Here is an 18,120-nt window from a genome sequence, read left to right on the forward strand (position 1 = left end):
TGTGTGTGTGTGTGTATACCCGTGTCATGAGATGCCCGTGGAGGTAGTCAGATCCCCTGGAACTGGAGTTATGGAAGGTTGTTAGCTGCCATATGGTGCTGGGAATTGACCTGGGTCCTTTACAAGAGCAGCCAGTGCTCTTAATTGCTGAGCCATCTCTCCAGCCCCCTCTGAGCTTTTCTAAACTCATACTAATGCTAATAGTTTTCTGGCTATTTCTAGGAATACAAGAAGCCCGTGGAGGTAGTCAGATCCCCTGGAACTGGAGTTATGGAAGGTTGTTAGCTGCCATATGGTGCTGGGAATTGACCTGGGTCCTTTACAAGAGCAGCCAGTGCTCTTAATTGCTGAGCCATCTCTCCAGCCCCCTCTGAGCTTTTCTAAACTCATACTAATGCTAATAGTTTTCTGGCTATTTCTAGGAATACAAGAATTGTGTTTTCTTTCAGAGTTGACATGTTTCTTCCTCTGCTATACTTACGCCTCTTATTTTGTGCTTGACTGTGTTTTTATAGCTATTTGAACTTGTTGGCATTTTCGAAATATTTGAGAAAAACATTAGGGTGGTATGGGAGCAGAAGGTAGTTTTTTTTCAGGGTCTCCCTGTAGCCCAAGCTGTCCTGGATTCACTATGTCCTGGATTTATTTTATTACATAATTCACAATTATGTAATAAAAGAGCTAGGAGTGTAGCTTGGTTGATAGGGTACTGGCCTAGCATGCTTAAAGCCCTGAGTTCAATCCCTAGCACTACATAAACCAGGTGATGCACTTAAGAGCTCTGATGCTCAGGAGGTGGAGTTGGACCAGAAATTCAAGGGCATCCTTGGTTACATGATGAGTTTGAGTCCAGCCTGGGATACATGAGACCCTGAGCCCCTCCCCATAATAAAAGCTTGTATATAACAACTTAGATAAATTACAATTGAAAATGAAGTTGCTTATTTTCTTTTAAAATAAATTCTATTGAGACATAATTTGCATGCAAAAAATAGATCACCGTAAGACCTAGGTCTGTGGACTTAAGAAATACATGTACACTTATATAAATACCATCACAAAATCAAGATATGGAGCTCTCCCAGCACTCCCAAAGGCTTCCTGTGTCCTTGCACTCAGCCTCGTTTCTTCCTGTTCTTCCAGTCAGCCCTGGCTCCAGGCAAGAACTGATGTGCTTCCTGTGATACGTATTGATTTATACTTCTCTAGGATTCTAGTCACACACTGTGCACTCTGTATCTGGCTTCTTTCATTTAGTGTTTCTGACAGATTCTTATTTTATAGCATTTTTGTCAGCTTGCTCTGTTGTATTCCTAGGTAGCATCCATTGCATGGATATGCCAATTTTTTGTTTTGCTTTGTGTTGTTTTGAGACAGGGTCTCCCTGTAGTCCCAGCTGGCCTGGAACTTGTTATATAGATCAGGCTGGTCTCAATCTCACAGAGATCTGCCTGCTTCTTCCTCTCAAGTGCTGAGATTAAAGATGTGCACCATCACACCCAACAATATATCATTAAAATTTTTTAAATTATTTGTGTGTGTGTGTGTGTGTGTGCGTGTGTGTGTGTTGTGGGGGGCACTTGTATGTCATAGGGAGCACATGTGGATGTCTGAGGACAACTTGCAGGAGTCGGTTCTTCCCTTCCACCATGTGGGTTCTGGGACTGAATTAAGGTCATCAGGCTTGGCAGCAAACACCTTTACCCACTGAGCCCTGGGCCACCAATTTTGGGATCTCATGCAATAGTCTAGGCTGGTTTCAAACTACTGTCTCAGCTCAACCTCCCATGCCATGCCATTTCTCTGAACACACTGATGGACATTTGAGTTATTTTCAGCTGTGGCTGTTAGGAGTAAAGATTCTATGAGCATTTGTAAGGACACACATTGTAATTTCTGTTGGGTAAGCATTCATGTCTCTAAGTGTACCTGAAGTATTTTGGTGTCCAGAAGTGACTGGGTAATGGCACACATTGAAAGAAGATTTTTATTACTTACATTTCCCAAGAGGAGGGGATGCCACACAGCACAGTGCTATGCGGGAAGCACTGAAGTTGGGTCAGGAGTCAGCAGTAGAAGTAAGGGGGAAAGGCAACCTTTATTAAGGCTTTTGCGAGCAAGGCAGGGCAGGAAAACATCTCAGGACTGGTTAGTCGATCAACGTTTGGGAGGTAGAGTTAGGAAGATCAGTAGTTCAAGGCCAGTCTGGGACACATAGCAAGTTTGAAGTCAGCCTAGGCCACATGACACCATGTCTTAAAACACCCACAAACCAAAACAAATACAAACACCAACATAATCCTCATTCCCCCCGCCCCCAGAAAGCCTGTAGTGTAGTGCTATTGTCTAATTGGACTCTTTTAAAAATATTTATTTTTGTTTTATGTGCATGAGTGGTTTACCTGCATGTATGTAAGTGTACCACCTGTGTGCAATGCCTGTGAGAGCCAGAAGAGGGTGTCAGATACCTGGAACTGGAGTTATGGATGGTTGTTAGCCACCATGTGGGTGCTGGGAACTATACACTGGTTCTCTTCAAGACAGTGCTCTTAACTACTGAGCTATCTCTTTAGCCCCTAATTGGATACTTTAAGAGAAAAACAAATGCTTTGTTCTAGGCAGGATCTACTCACCCTCATGAATTAATGAATCCTGTTGACTAAGCAGGGGTGGGTGGGCTACAGGCAACATGATTTGGGAAATATATAAACACCCTGGACAGAGAATTCTTATCTGGCACAATAGACATTCAGATTTCCTGTGCAGTCCTGGTAAGTGCAGAAAACAGCCATCTTTGAGATGGCTCAAAGGTAAAGAGTGCTTCCTACTCTTCCAGAAGACTGGGGCTCAGATCTCAGCACCCACGTCGGGTGGCTCGTAGTTGCCAGCTCCAGCACATCCGACACTTCTGACCTCTACAAGTCTCTCTCTCTCTCTCTCTCTCTCTCTCTCTCTCAGGAATAAATTGTAATTAAAAAATAGAACTTTTTTTTTCCAAAATGTGTTGATGAACTTTCAGAAAGTAAGGGACAAGGCTGGAGAGATGGCTCAGTGGTTAAGAGCACTGGCTGGTCTTGCAGAGGGCACGGGTTTGGTTCTCAGCCCCCACATGGAGCTCACAACCATCTATTACTCCAGTTCCAAGGGATCCAAAGCCCTTCTCTGAGCTCCAAGGGCCCTGCATGCATGTGGTGCAGAAACATACATACAGGGAAAACACACGTACACATAAAATAAAAATAAATCTTTTTTAGAAAAATGGGACACTGGAAGTCCAAAAGCACAGTGAAATCAGGAATCTAGAGGTTTAAAAGCATTGGAGATTTAGGCTTTTGCCTTTGCCAGGCTGGATGAGTGCCCTGTTAGGCCTGCTGGTGCCTAAGGGCTTGGCACACAGCAGGAGACTTCCACCCAGGACTGCCTTCCCTGTTTCTCTGTCATGGTCCTCTGAGTTTGGCCAGCAAATCAGGGTGAGTATTGACTGGGTACTTATCAGAGATGTAGAATCTTGGATCCCACTCACTTCCGATTCACTGAGACCAGATCTATGTTTTTACAAGATCCTCAAAGTTTGAGAAGTCCTGAGATAAGGGCATTTGCAGAATTCCCAGCCGGCAGCTTTCGAAATGTCCACCAGATGGCAGCTTTGCAGCAGGCAACAGGTAGGTAGCTAGAGCCACCAGCCTCCAAAGGCACCTTGTAACTGTTCTGTGTTTGGTGTTGGAAGGTGTGAGCTTGCTCATGAACTGCTGAGGAAATGAATGTGGGAGACAGAGGACAAGAGACCCTAACTGAATGACAGGGTATCAATTTTTTCTGCGTGAATATTTGCCAGCCTCTTCCCCAGGCATCCCTTGGTGAGAGAGATGGCTCCACATTTTAATTTTGCAGAGAAACTGAGGGCCCCAGGGTGGAAGAGACTTAGCCAAGTGCTAGGTAGAGGCAAATACTATTGGAGAATACCTGGAGGAGGTACTGGGCTGCAAGGCCTCCACAGAGAGTATCTCTAAAGGGTGGGGAGGGCGGGTCAGTCAGTGCAGTCCCTGCTCCCGGCTGCTCTTTGAACAGCTTTCTTACTTTCTCTTTGACTGCCAGAAGCAGTTTCGAACATTCAGTTTGGACTGATAATGGTTCCCCACAATACTCAGGATCTTGGAAGGAACAAAGTGTCAACCTTAATGGAGGAACACAGAACTAGCTGTGTGTGTCCCCCGAGGATCCCAATGGCCTCTGAGTCTGTGGCCAGCACCAGCTGAGTTACTGACTCTTCAAGAACCTTCCTCTCTGTTTAGTTTACTTTTTCAGCAAGAAGAGCAAAGAGTCACTTGAGAAAGAACAAGAAAACTTTCTTCTCTTTTTTTATCTGATTAAGAATATATTTGAGCCTGGCAAGATATGACTTCTGGTACAACAGTGGCATGAATATTATGTGAGTAATCAATCACTTTCGCATTGGATTTAACATTCACTTATAAGACAGAGCTGATACCTGACACCAATATCACATCTAGGAACATGTGGGTAGACAGGCCACAGGCCATAGGGGAGAGCCCAATACTATTATTCTGGTAAATAGATAAAGTATTAAAGTGATTCCTAATGACTTACTGTTATACCCCTAGATTAATGTATCTCTCAACTTTCACCAGAGAAACTTCCTTATGCAGCAGATGGTGATTAACATGGAAACCCACAACTGGCCAACATACAGAGAATAAGAGACTGCAGAGTGATTATCCCTGAATTGGAAACCTGTAACAAACGTCTGCCCCCAAAGGCCCAAGGATCATTGCAGAAGAGATGGCTGAACGATTGTAAAAGTCAGAGGTGTTGGATGACCACAAGGAAACAGTTTTGCAGACAGCTGGGAAGTTCCTCACATGAACTCACGATAGTGTTGACAGCAGGCACAAGTCCCACCTAAGCTCAAGCCAGACACAATCTCAACATAGACATGAGGAAGTGGGTAAGAAACCCCAACCTACCTAAGGAATGATTGGAAACCAATGGCTACTGGGAGTGAGACAGTCAGTCTCTTTTAAGGGTGAGACTCAGTAGGCTAAACAGACTCCAGTAGATGGAGCCACACTGAAGGGACATTTGGGGACAAAAATTAGACTGTATAGGCCTCTTTCTTTCCCTAAATATGATCAAGATATATTGTATGAATTTTTCAAAAATTCAGTTAAAAAAGGAAAAAAGAATACATTCGGAATGATTAGGGGAATCATGCACAATTCAAGAATATAGGTATTAATAGAGTGGAGGTCGTTAGAGTTTGAACAGTGTTTACTCAGGCTGTAAGAAAATTTAAAATGTTTGGGGAAAGCAGAAAGCTACAACACTCATTTCTAACCCCTGGTTAACATTAGCAGGAACGTGTTAAATGTGGAAGATATACAGAAGTTCCTCAGATTAAAAAGAAAACTGCAGCAGAGTGTGATGGTACACAACTTTAATCCCAGCACGAGGGAGGCAGCACGAGGGAGACCTCTGTGAGTTCCAGTCACCCTGGTCTTTTACATAGAGAGTTCCAAGCCAGCCAAGGCTACACAGTCTTAAAAAATTTTCTCTTAACATAGGACATCATTAGAAGCTGAGTCTGCAAAATAGAAGAGACAGAACAGAGATATACAGACACGCCAATAACGAGCCCTCCTGCTTCCCATTGCTTACCTTCTGTATTACAGCTACTTCCCCTTCCTGGTAGAGGCCCTAGGCCATCTCCCAGTGGTAAGGTGAATAGGGTGGTCCCAACTCAATGAATCTTAAAAGCAAGACCCTCATCTTAAAGATTTCCACAAACCATCTGTGCTGGATAACTTTAGTTGTCAACTTGACACACCGAGGTTGAGGGAACCTCAATTGGGGTATTGCCTCCATTAGACTGGCCTGTTTGTGGGGGCATTTTCTTGATTGTTGAGTGATAGGGAGGGCCCAGACCACTGTGGGTGGTATACAGGTAGTCCTGTGTTATGTAAGAAAGCACGTTGAGCACAGGCCAAGGGAGTAAGCCAGTAAGCAGCATTCCTCCACGGCCTGTGCTCCAGCTCCTACCTTCAGGTTCTTGCCCTGATTCCTACTTGGGCTCCCTGATGAACTGTGACCTAGGAGATATAAGATCAAAGAAACCCTTTCCTTCCCACGTTGGTATTGGTCAGAGTGTTTTGCCACAGCAATTGAAGGCAAACTAGAACACCATCCCTGGCGGCTCACTCCTGTAATCCCAGCATTTGGGAGAAATCCCAAGGCAGGAGGAGGCCAGCTTGGACTGCATATTGAGTTCCAGGCCTGGCCAGGGAAGGAAGTTCTAATGAATCCTGCCTCCAAATACATGTGCCAAGTTCAGTACAGCTTGGCTTTCTCTTTCCTGTCTTCCCCTGGAAAGTCTGCATGAGGTCCTCATCTTTGCATGTGGTTTTGTATAATCAAGCAAGTCTGCATGATCAGAACCTCTGCTACCATCTAGATTTGGGCATAGCATACTTCTGGAGTATGGTTGCTAGGTAGCATCTTCTGGGATGTCTATGACACAGGCCCTGAGATTTGTTCACAGAAGTCTGAGCTCAAGAATGGCAAAATGGCTCATGGGTAAAGCCTGCTGACCTGAGTTTGGTCCCTAGAATCCACATAAAGGTGGAAGGAGAGAACTGACTCCACAAAGATGTACTCCGACCTCCACATGCACACCATGGAACGCATGCCCAAATACACATGTCACACACACACACACACACACACACACACACACACTAATGATGAACTGAAAGAAAAGTTTAAAAGAAGTTTGTAGTTAGGTTTATAACCGCTGTCTCCTGTACATGTCATGTAACACGTGTAATAAATCCAGGGGACCGGCATTGTGCAGGCAACTCAGATCAAGTATGAGTTTCTTCTTTTGTTTTCTTTATCCTGTTTATTAGAAGATAAGGTCTCACCCTGTAGCCTAGGCTAGCCTGTAACTCACTGTGTAGACCAGGTTGGTCTCCAATGTATAACAATTCTCTTGCTTCAGTCTCTCGAGTGCTAGAATTACAGGCATGCTCCGTCCTTCCCACCTCTACTTGTTTTTTTGTGGGTTTTTTGTTCTGTTTTGTCTTCCTTCCTTCCTTCCTTCCTTCCTTCCTTCCTTCCTTCCTTCCTATCCTTCCCACCTCTACTTGTTTCTTTGTGGGTTTTTTGTTCTGTTTTGTCTTCCTTCCTTCCTTCCTTCATTCATTCATTCCTTCCTTCCTTCCTTTCTTCCTTCCTTCCTTCCTTCCCTCCTTTCTTTTCTTTCTTCCTTTCTTTCTTTCTCTCTTTTGACAGGACTTCTGTATTTCTGTGTAACTGAGGGTGGCCCTAATCCTCCTGCCTCTACCCCCTAAGTGCTGGGATCACAGGTATACATCTATACACCCAACTTTTAAAATTAAGCTTTTGGGTTACCAATCAAAGTAATGTGTTTCATCGTGACCTTATCATATGTATGTCTCATTCATTCCCCTTCCCCACCACTCTTCCTCCTCCCCTCCCCACCTCCGTCTGCCACCCCAACCCCTGCTTGCCCCTGACATGGGTTCCACTGCCCTCTCTATCCATGTATCTACTTGCTTCCTTGTTTACTTATTTGTGGCTCTGCTTGCTTGTTTCAGTTTATGCCAGAATTCATCCCAGCAAGGATTAAGGTAACCCCCAAATACATTCGAGACTCCAAATTAAAAATAGGTTGGTGAGGAAATGCAGCAATGGGAAACTGAAGAGAAACCGTGCTGGGTGTAGTGGCACACGCCTATAGTCCCAGCACTTGGGAGGCAGAGGCAGGCAGATCTCTGTGAGTTCAAGGCCAGCCTGGTCTACATAGTGAGTTCCAGGACAGCTGGGGCTACAGGGAGACCCTGTCTCAAAAAGACCCCCAAAAAAAAGAAAGAAAGAAAGAAAGAGAGAAAAGAGGAGCTGTAAGATTTTAAAATTAGGGAGGGGCAAGACTGGCCTGGGACAGTACCAGGCGGGGCTGTTCACAGCTCCACAGGCCAGGTAGGGCCCACCAGGCTGGGACAGGTTTGAATTTCAAGACAAAATCTCAGTTGTATTGCCAAAATATCCATTTATTTATTTTCCGTAGTCCAATTAAGTATGACCAGACTCTATCTGACAGACTGTTTGAATCTTCAGTCTCAGTCAGAAAGGAAGATTCTGTCTCCTCAGAAATTTCCTGCAATCAGGAAACTTCATCCAGGTTCTCCAAAACCCGGCATTTGTTGCCTCCTCCGGCTCCTCCCAGAACCCCTCTCCCCGTCACTATTGTCCAGATTTTCCCTTGCACGATAGCAGCCATAGAGCGTTGCTGAGACTGGCCTGTCTTTGGCTTTAGATGCCATCAAACTTCACTGAATCCCCCCTGCCACTAAGCTTGATTTGTGGATTGCATGACTCATCAAAACGAACCCCAGACACTTGTTCTCTGGTTGTGGGAATCAATGGTTTCTATGCCATAGGTGAATTGGGAGCTGAAACTCCACAGCAGCCATGAGGGGTGAGGCTTGGGACAAGGCTGACACATAAAGAGGGAAGAGAACAGCAGTCTTGGAAAATGAGCTGGAGGTGACTGACCAGGTCAGAGATTAGCCTAGCTTTTGAACAAATTCACATTATTTTAAAATAAGTTTAAAATAAACATTGATTGATAGATAGATGATAGAGAGACAGATAGATAGAGAGGGCTCCTTGTTTTGGAGCCTAGGCTGGACTTGAACTCATGATTTTCCTGCCTCGGCTTCCTGGGTGCTGGGATGACAGGCAATGTACCCCTATGCCTGGCTAAAGTGTTCATTTTTTTTTTCTTTTTTCCTTGGGGTACTGCGGTTGGATCCCAGAGTTTACACACTGTATTAGTTACTTTTCTGTTGCTGTGATAAAACACCATGGCCAGGGAAACCTATAGAAGGCAGAATTCATTTGACTTATGGTTCCAGAGGGTTAGAGTCCATAATGGCAGGGTCAGCATGGCAACAGGTGGTGGCCAGAGCAGAAAGCTGAGTGCTTCCATTCTCAGGCAGGCATAAGAAGCAGAGCTGAGACAGACTGGAAGGGGGCAGGCTATATACTCTCAAAGCTTACCCAGAGATGCACTTCCTCCAGCATGGACACACCTCCTAAAGACCATGCACATTCCTCCCCAAACAGCACCACAACCAGGGAACCAAGTACCCAAATACTTGGATCTACGGGGGACACTTATTCAAACCACCCCACACATTAGGTAAGGGCTCTACCACTGTGCTACTGGGCACACCTGAGGAATTATTGGGAGATGTTAAGGTTATGAGTGTTTGTGGGCTGTGTGGGGAGGAAGGTGTCTGTGCCATCAGCTGATTGGAGCTGGACTGGGGAGAGAGGGGACAAATATTTCTCCGTGTTCCCTCACAGGTAAGCCCCACTATTCTTTTCCTGGTGGTAAGAGTCAAGAAGCATCCTGTCACTGTGCCATCAGCCATTGCAATGGTGTGTTTTTCAGGCTTTTCTTTTTAAAAATGTATTTATTCTCTCTCTCTCTCTCTCTCTCTCTCTCCCTCTCTCTCTCTGTCTCTCTGTGTGTGTGTGTGTGTGTGTGTGTGTGTACATGCTACAGCACATGTGTGGAAGTCAGAGGACAACTCTTGGGAGTTGGTTCTCTCCTACCACCCTGTGGGATCCAAGGACTCAGATCCTTGTGTTTGCACATGAGGACCTCTACTCTCTGAGGCAGTACTTTTCATACCAAGCACAAGCATGTGCCAGAATTAGCAGCTCCAACAAGGGCAAATAGTGGACAGTAAGAACCCAGGGCATTAAAACCAGATTCTGTATTTGTCTCTTAATTTTACACACATCAGTGTCTTTTGGAGATATGCACTAGCTTCTAGTCATAAAATAGTTGTGGCATGATGTTAGTGAGGTTGAGCCCAAAGCCACCAGCTAGCTAGCCTGTACCTGCAGAGATGTGAGGGCTCTTGATAGAAGCCTCCATTGCTTATGGAACAATGAGAAAAAAGCGGGCTAGTTTTTTGTCTTGGTCCCAAGATCAATGATATAGACTTTGGGAAAGTTCTTTCTGTCACTATTTTCCCATAAATACCATGAGTAGTTTGGACGTCACATATTGTGACAGTCCTGGATTCAGTGACAGTCACTCAGCTAGGTGTTTTTGACCCACCAGGTTCTTCACAGCAGCCCTCACATCCTTGTTCCTCAGGCTGTAGATGATGGGGTTCAGCATGGGGGTCACCACCCCATAGAAGAGGGAGATGAGCTTGTCTGCAAGGTCCTGCTTGTCTGCTCCCAGCGGGTCCTTGGACTTGGGCTTCCCATACATGAAGAGGATGGTCCCATAGAAGACGACCACCACGGTGAGGTGTGCAGAGCAGGTGGAGAAGGCCTTCTTCCTCCCCTCAGTGGAGGGGATCCTCAAGACATTAGTAAGGATGAAGACATAGGAGACGAAGATGAAGAAGACTGGGACCCCCAAAAACATCACATTGCCCACTGCCATGCAGATGACATTGATGGAGATGTCAGCACAGGCCAGTTTCAAGACAGCCAGGATCTCACAGGTGAAGTGATTGATAATATTGTCCCCACAGAAGGGCAGCCTCATTGCTAAAGATGTCTGCACTGTGGCAGTGATGCTTCCAGACACCCAGGAACTAACGGCCATAGACAAGTACACAGTCTTGCTCATGACCACAGGATATCTCAAGGGGTTGCAGATGGCCACATAGCGATCAAATGCCATCATGCTCAGGAGCACACACTCTGTGGTTCCCATGGCAAAGGAGAGAAACATCTGCACAGCACAGGCTGAGAAAGAGACAGTTTTCCTTGGATTGATGAAGATATCGAAAATGAGGGGGACTGAGGAGGTGGTGTAGCAGATGTCCAGGAAGGAGAGGTTCCCCAGGAAGAAGTACATGGGTGTGTGCAGGTGGGAGTCCAGGATGGTGACCAGGATGAGGACTCCATTGCCCAGCAGGATCACCAGGTACATCAGCAGGATGAGCACAAAGAAGGTTTTCTCGAGCTTTGGATGGGCCGAGAGGCCCAGGAGAAGGAAGCCTGTCACCAGGGAGGTCTCATTGGATCTGTCCATGGTACATCTGTTCTGTAACCTGCAGAAACTCAGGAATCAGCATCAACATTCTTACTCCAAAAATGCCTGAGTAGCCAAATGAAAACCTTCCCCTGAAGGCGGCCTGACAATCTTTTCATCTCTATGGTGTTGCTCATGTCTAGGAACATAGTAGTGAAACATGGTTAACTTTTTTAGTAACAAGTTCAATTAGATGGCCCTTCCTACTGACAACAGTCCTAAAATGGTAAAATGTATAAAACATCTCTGCAAAGCTTTGGAGAGAGAGTAAGAGAAACCACAGGGTTAGGATTCTGGGAAAAGTGTGGGTCCACAGAAGTTAGCCCAGCACTTGAGGCTGGGACTCAAATGGGGCATTTGTAGTTTTTGGAGGTCACTGAGAGATGGTGGCACTCCACTGATAGTCTTGTGGAGAGGGGGAGCAGGCTTTGAAAGCACAAGGGCCACTATGCAGGTCATCTATCTAAAGTAAACTTCCTCCCTTTGGGATGAGACCTCTGGGGCAGCACCACAGTTCTAAGGGTGAATCAGAAAGAAGAAGCTGTTTGCAAGTGCTATTGTTTACCTTCAAAGCATCCAACCTTGAATCTGGACTGAGGTAGTCCCAGATTCCTAGAGCTCTAGCTCTTAAATCCTTCACAGAAGCAGATATAAATCCTCTCTGAAGAAAGGTAACATCACTCAAGTCTGATGTCATTCTTTTTAAAAACATTTTATTATTTTTTATTTTATGTGTGAGTGTATTGCTTGCATGCATGTAAGTGTACATGTGTCAGTGTCATACAATGCCCTCAGAGGTAAGAAAAGGGTGTTGGCTCCCGTGGAACTGGAGTTAGGATGGTTGTTAGCTGATATGTGGGTGCTGGAACTTGAACCCAGGTCCTCTGTAGGACCTTAACCACTGAGTCATCTCTCCAGCCCTGGTGAAGGAGGCAAAACTACAAATGAAACAATTGATCATGGTTAATAATTAATAATCAATATTGGGATTCATTATACTTTTCTTTGTATATATTTGAAAATTTCCATTATAAAAGGATAAGTTGGGGCTGGAGAGATGGCTCATCTGTTAAGAGCACCGACTGCTCCTGCGGAGGACCCAGGTTCAATTCCCAGCACCCACATGGCTGCTAACAACCATCCTTAACTCCAGTTCCAGGGGATCCACACCCTCTTCTGATCTTCACGGGCATTGCACGACACAGGTGCACTTTCATACATGCAGGCAATACACTCATACACATAAAATAAAAATAATAAAGAGAAAGCGGGTGTGGTGGCACACACCTGTAGTCCCAACCCTTGGGAGGCAGAGGCAGGGGATCTCTTGAGTTCAAGGCCAGCCTGGTCTACATAGTGAGTTCCAGGACAGCTGGGGCTATAGGGAGACCCTGTCTCAAAAAGACAAAAACAAAACAAAACAAAACAAAAAACAAAAACAAAAAAATAATAAGCTGGGCGTGGTGATATACGCCTTTAATCCCAGCACTAGGGAGGCAGAGGCAGGCAGATCTCTATAAGTTCAAGGCCAGCTTGGTCTATATAGTGAGTTCCAGGCCAGCTGGGGCTACAAGGAGACCCTATTTCAAAAAGCTCAAATATAAATAAATGAATAAATAAGTAAATAGATAATATATATTTTAAAAAGAATAAAGTGGGGGGCTGGGGAGATAGCTCAGTGGATTAAGTGCTTGCCAAGAAACCATGGGGACCAGAGTTCAAATCTCCAGCACCCTAATAAAGACCCAGGCTGTCATGGTGGCTGCTTGCAATTCTAGTGCTTGGGAGGCAGAGATAGGGTTCCCTGGGCAAGCTGACCAGCTAGACTAGCCGGAACAGGAAGCTCCAAGTTCAGTGAGAGACCTTGCCTCAGTAAAGTGATGAGCAACTGAAGACACTTGATGTCAATCTCCGGCCTCCACACACATGTACACATATGTGCATATATACCTGTATACATGTGAACACATACACATGCATGCATACCATACACAAACACACACACATACGCAAAGAGTAAGGTATACAAATAAACAAGACAACACAAATGAAAACCAGTGGAAACCCACCCAGGAAACAGTGCAGCGTTTTCCTTGGGACACATGACAGCAAAGGAGGCAGCTCTGTGACAGTTGCTTTGAGAGTCAGCTCAGGCCACACTGAGATGACAGTGCCAAGACTTTATCAGCTTGGTGATCCTTCTGTACACTTGGGGCCCTTGTACATGAGAGTTCCAACGGGATTTTTCCCTGTCTTCTTGCTTATTCTGCCTACACCAGAGGCTCTGCTTTGCCCCTGACCTGTTCACAGAGCCCTGGGTCTGCTCTGGTAGTTTAGCTTTCCAGGAAGCTTAACACTCTCCTCAGAACTTTTTTTGTCTTTTTGGGACAGGATCTCCCTGTAGCCCCAGCTGGCCTGGAACTCATTATATAGACCAGGCTGGCCTTGAACTCACAGAGATTCGCCTGCCTCTGCCTCCTGAGTGCTGGGACTAAAAGTATGCACCACCACACCTGGCTTCTCAGAATTTTAAGCTCCTCTCAAAACTAGAATTTTTTCCAGACCAGTAAAAGTGCAAAAAACAAACAAATTTGTTTGCAAACTTGAGGTGTTGCATTTGGTTCCATTATCATGGTAGCTAAAACGTTCAGGAAGTTCCTGGGTAGTCATGTCTCTACGAGCTAACAGTGATTCAGCCCCTTCCTAGGTTGCTACTGTGAAGCTCAGAGACACTCTGGTGTTGATACTTAGCACTTAATAATGGTCACCAAGTCAGGGTCATAGTCATTCAGTCTGGGTTAACAGACACTTATAGGGCATCTCCTGTGGCTAGGTATAATTCTAGGTTCGGGGGACACTGCAATGAACGATACAGTCTCTCACCTTAAGGAGCTAAAAATTAAATGGGGAAACAGTTGTACAAATAAATAATTATTATCATCATCATCAACCATTATAGTTACTCCAGTGATTACAATAGGCTTTAGTTATACTTAGCAACTCATTCCTTTGCTGACATAGATCCCTGCTTCCTACATTTCTACTAAGCTTGAAGCCTAGGCTTGATTGTCTGAGGGTGCTCCACCTCCTCGAAAGACTCATTTACTTCTGAAGTAGTTACCTTCCGATACTGAGCTGAACTGAATTCTGATTCTTGTAATGTCTGTCTGGCTCTGTCATTTGGAGTTCCCTCTCCATAAGACAGTCAATCTTTCTACACAGCAGCCCTCCAAATATCCATGAATAGTTGGGTGCCACCATGAAAATAAATAAGAATAATTTTTTTCTCCTGGTGCTTTAAAATATAAATATCTCCTAAAAGCAATATATCATCCAGGAATCAACTTCAAAGGCAGATATTGAGAAGAGTTTCCCGGCTTGAACACAGCCCAGGTGCCCAGGACGTGTTATCTGTGTGGTATGTGGACTGGACAGGGCGGTACCCAGCTAGGTTTTCCATTCTCCTTTGGCCAGCCTTCCTGTCTCTTACAGGAATATGAAGAAACACTTCTTTTAAAGTTATCAGCACCAAATCCAAAAATACAGCTCATTGGTATTTTCAGACTGTGAGCTCTACAAAATGAGAAAGTGCCCACTGGTTTTAATCGAGAAGGGACAACTGAGAGTGAGGAGAGACATCTAGCTGTGGGGTCCCTGGCCAGACTTTTCCCCTCTTCACGTCTTAGAGACTCCTGCAGTTTCACAGGTCTTTCTAATCCTATGAGAACAGAGCTGTATCAATGAAAAATGCCTCCTCCCCCCTCAGCCCCTAGGCTCTTACAGTCAAGGCTGACGATGGAAATAAAGCTGTGCCAAGGAGAAGTTTGGTACTGCCTTTGTCAAAGCTTTCACTTACCTTTATTGAAAACATGTTTAGCAAGAACAACAGATTTCCTAGGGACTAGGAAGGTCCCGCATGTCAGAAACAGTGACAGGTCTAAAGTGCCAGGGTGAGGATTCAGAACGTGTGACAGGTGAAGGGTCAACTGGACCTCTCCCTTCCAGCTGCCTCCTGTGCTTGGGCACAATCTCCAAAGGCTGGGCCATCACCCTTAGAAGTCAATTTAAATTCCAGTTTGCTCTTTGAGACCATTTTAGTCCCCAGAGTCATTTAAAGTTCAGAAAATGAGTTGTCCTCAGTTTAGAAACTCTGTATCCTTCTGGGATAACATTTCCAAGACCCAATTAAATGAAAAGCACCAGAGGAAGTTTGTTGACTGCTTCTTTTTTCCCCTCCTTTCCTCCCTCCCTCCCTTTCTCCTTCTTCCCTCCTCCCCTCCATTTTCCTTCTTTCTTCCCTTCCTCCCTCCCTCCCTCCTCCCTCCCTCCTTCCCTCCCTCCTTCCCTTTGTTCTTCCTTTCTCCCCCCTTCCTTCCTCCCTCTCTCCCATCCTCCCTCTCTTCCTCCCTCCCTCCTTCCTTTCCTTCTTCTTTCCTCCCTCTCTCCCATCCTCCCTCTCTCTTCCACCCTCCCTCCTTCCCTTCCTTCTTTCCTTCCCTCCCTACCTCCCACTCTTCTTCCCTTCCTTAATCCTTTTCTCCTTTCTCTCTCTGAATAACATAATCCAATCAACAGAATCTACTTCTTGCTGGTCAGTGATTATGTGATTCATTCAGAATCCCTGCCCCACAGGCTTTCCTCAGTGCTGTGGCCAAGCCCTTTCACTCCTACGTAGTCTGTGCTTGTGCAGTAGTTTTGGGGTCCTACTACAAAGCTTATACTCTTTTATTTCTATCTTGTTGAGTTAAGCACCATGAAGCAACTTGATATGTTCTCCTTCAGTCCTCACTGAGCAGCCAATTAAATGATTGTCGTTCTGGCTTCCTAGCATCTGTGCATGTGCTGTTTGATCTCAGCAGAGTCACTGACACACAGGGATGGATCCAGAAAGTGGGTCTTGTACTGGTTAGTTGATTGTTTTTGTTTGTTTTGTTTTTGTCTTTGTCTTTGTCATCTTGACACAAACAAGAGTCACCTGGTAAGAGGGAACTGTAGGCCAGTCTGTGCAGGCATTTTCTTGATTGCTAATTGATGTAGGAGGGCCCAGCCCACTATGGGCAGAGTCATCCCTGGGCAGGTGGGCCTGGACTGAATAGGAAAAGTGACTGAGCAAGCCAGTGGAAGCAAGCCACTAAGCAGCTTTCCTCCACGGTCTCTGCTTCAGTTCCTGCCTCAAATTCCTGCCCTGACCTCCCTCAGTGATGGATTGTGACCTGGAAGTAGTAAGCTAAAATAAACCCTTTCTTCCCCAAGTTGCTTTTGATCATGGTGTTTATCACAGCAACAGAAAGCAAATGTAAGACAGAAATTGGAACCAGAGAGTGGGATCTTGCTGTGATAGACTTGACCATGCTATATTTTGTGAGGACTGTGGAAGTGTTTGGAACTTTTGGCTAGAAGTGCTCAGAACTTAATGAGCTATGGTTGTGGGAGCTTGGAAGACAAGGATGTTGAGAAAAATGCAGACAGTGGAGGCCTGGCTGAGGAAGTTTAGAAGGGAAGCATAATTAGCAGGGCCATTTGAGTGATAAATTTTAATTAAGAATCTGTAAAAGTGAAACCTTTGCTTTACTAGAACAATCAATGCTGGCTTAACTGGGCTGAAACAAATCAGCTGTGATTAATAAAAGACCAGCATCACTGAGGTGAAATCTGGGAAGTATTTTCTCAGGGTCAGCACACAGTAGCTGTGGTCCAGAGGAGCCCAAGGCTGCCATTTCAAGTTGGAGTCTTCCACATGGTACTGGTTTCAAAGGCATGAAGGGATTATGGAAAGCAGCTGAGGCTTGTCACTGTGTGGCAGAGTCAGAGTTTCTGAAAAGCTCAGGAGAGGCCATTGGTGAAGATTCAGCCTCAGTTGTAGAAGAGATCCCAGCATATTGGAGATGCCAGGAATATGAGACGATGACAGGTATACAGTGGAGCTGGCTGGAACCTAGGAACCAAGCTGTGTGTGCTGCAGACAGCAGAGTCAGAGAAGTGGAGCTGCTCAAGCCTTTTGGAGCCCAGAAGATCATAAGTGAGTCCCAGAAGCTATACATTGAGCTACAAGATTTGGAGCCACATTGTTTTTTCTTAAGTGTGATTGTTTTTATGCCCTGGTTCTTCCCTCTTAGAATAAGAAAGTATTTTACTTACTTTTATTTTACAGGAGCTCATAACTAAGAGACTTCGGATATTTTAAAGAGATTTTGAACTTTTAAAGTTTTTTTTTTTTTTTGTTTTTTTGAAACAGGGTCTCCCTGTAGCCCCAGCTGGCCTGGAACTCACTATGTAGACCAGCCTGGCCTTGAACTCATAGAGATCTGCCTGCTTCTGCCTTCCAAGTGCTGGGACTATAGGTGTGTGCCACCATGCCCAGCTCTTAAAGTGTTTTAAAAGACTGTGGGACTTTTAAAATTGTGCTATATTTTATAGTGTGATATTAACATCAGATTCTGGGGATAAGAAAGGAAAAGTTATGATTTAATGTGTTTGGCAAGGGGTCAATTGTGCTGGTTAGTTTTTTTTTTTTTTTTTTTTTTTTTGTCAATGTGACACAAACTAAAGTTACCTGGGAAAAGGAAATCTCAATTGAAACACTTCTGCCATGAGACTGGCCCGTGGGCCTGAGGGCCTGTGGGGCATTTTCTTCATTGCTAATTGAAGTAGGTGGACCCAGCCCACTATGGGCAATGTCATCCCTAGGCAGGTGGGCCTGGGGTATATAAGAAAAGTGGCCAAGCAAGCCAGAGGAAATAAGCTAGTAAGCAGCTTTCCTCCATGGTCTGTACTTTAGCTCCTGCCTAGAGTTCCTGCCTTGACTTCCCTCAGTGATACTTTTCTTCCCCAAGTTTACCACAGCAACAGAAAGCTAACTAGAGGCCGGGTATGGTGGCACATGCCTTTAATCCCAGCACTTTGGAGGCAGAGGCAGGCAGATCTTTGTGAGTTCAAGGCCAGCCTGGTCTATATAACGAGTTCCAGGCCAGCTGGGGCTATAGGGAGACCCTGTCTCAAAAAGACCAGAATGC

The 18,120-nt window shown here is 45.2% G+C and overlaps 1 protein-coding gene and 1 pseudogene across 1 annotated transcript; both read right to left on the reverse strand.

The window, feature by feature from the left end:
* LOC103745743 overlaps positions 1 to 535 on the reverse strand; it is a 4,580-nt pseudogene extending 4,045 nt beyond the window's left edge.
* A 4,069-nt stretch (positions 536 to 4,604) lies between these two features.
* On the reverse strand, positions 4,605 to 11,107 carry LOC103745744 (olfactory receptor 13C7-like). Its single transcript, XM_008847730.2, has 2 exons — positions 10,175 to 11,107; positions 4,605 to 4,607 (listed from the first exon to the last, which is right to left on the reverse strand). The coding sequence occupies exons 1-2, from the start codon at positions 11,105 to 11,107 to the stop codon at positions 4,605 to 4,607; spliced, it is 936 nt and encodes a 311-aa protein (XP_008845952.2).
* Between the last annotated feature and the right edge of the window lie 7,013 nt (positions 11,108 to 18,120).

This window comes from Nannospalax galili, unplaced genomic scaffold (genome assembly GCF_000622305.1).
Source record: "Nannospalax galili isolate Female #2095 unplaced genomic scaffold, S.galili_v1.0 scaffold263, whole genome shotgun sequence".
Classification (NCBI taxonomy): domain Eukaryota; kingdom Metazoa; phylum Chordata; class Mammalia; order Rodentia; family Spalacidae; genus Nannospalax; species Nannospalax galili.

Coding starts and splice junctions, on each gene's coding strand:
- LOC103745744 (XM_008847730.2), bottom strand. CDS start 11,107: ATGGACAGATCCAATGAGACCTCCCTGGTGACAGGCTTCCTTCTCCTG.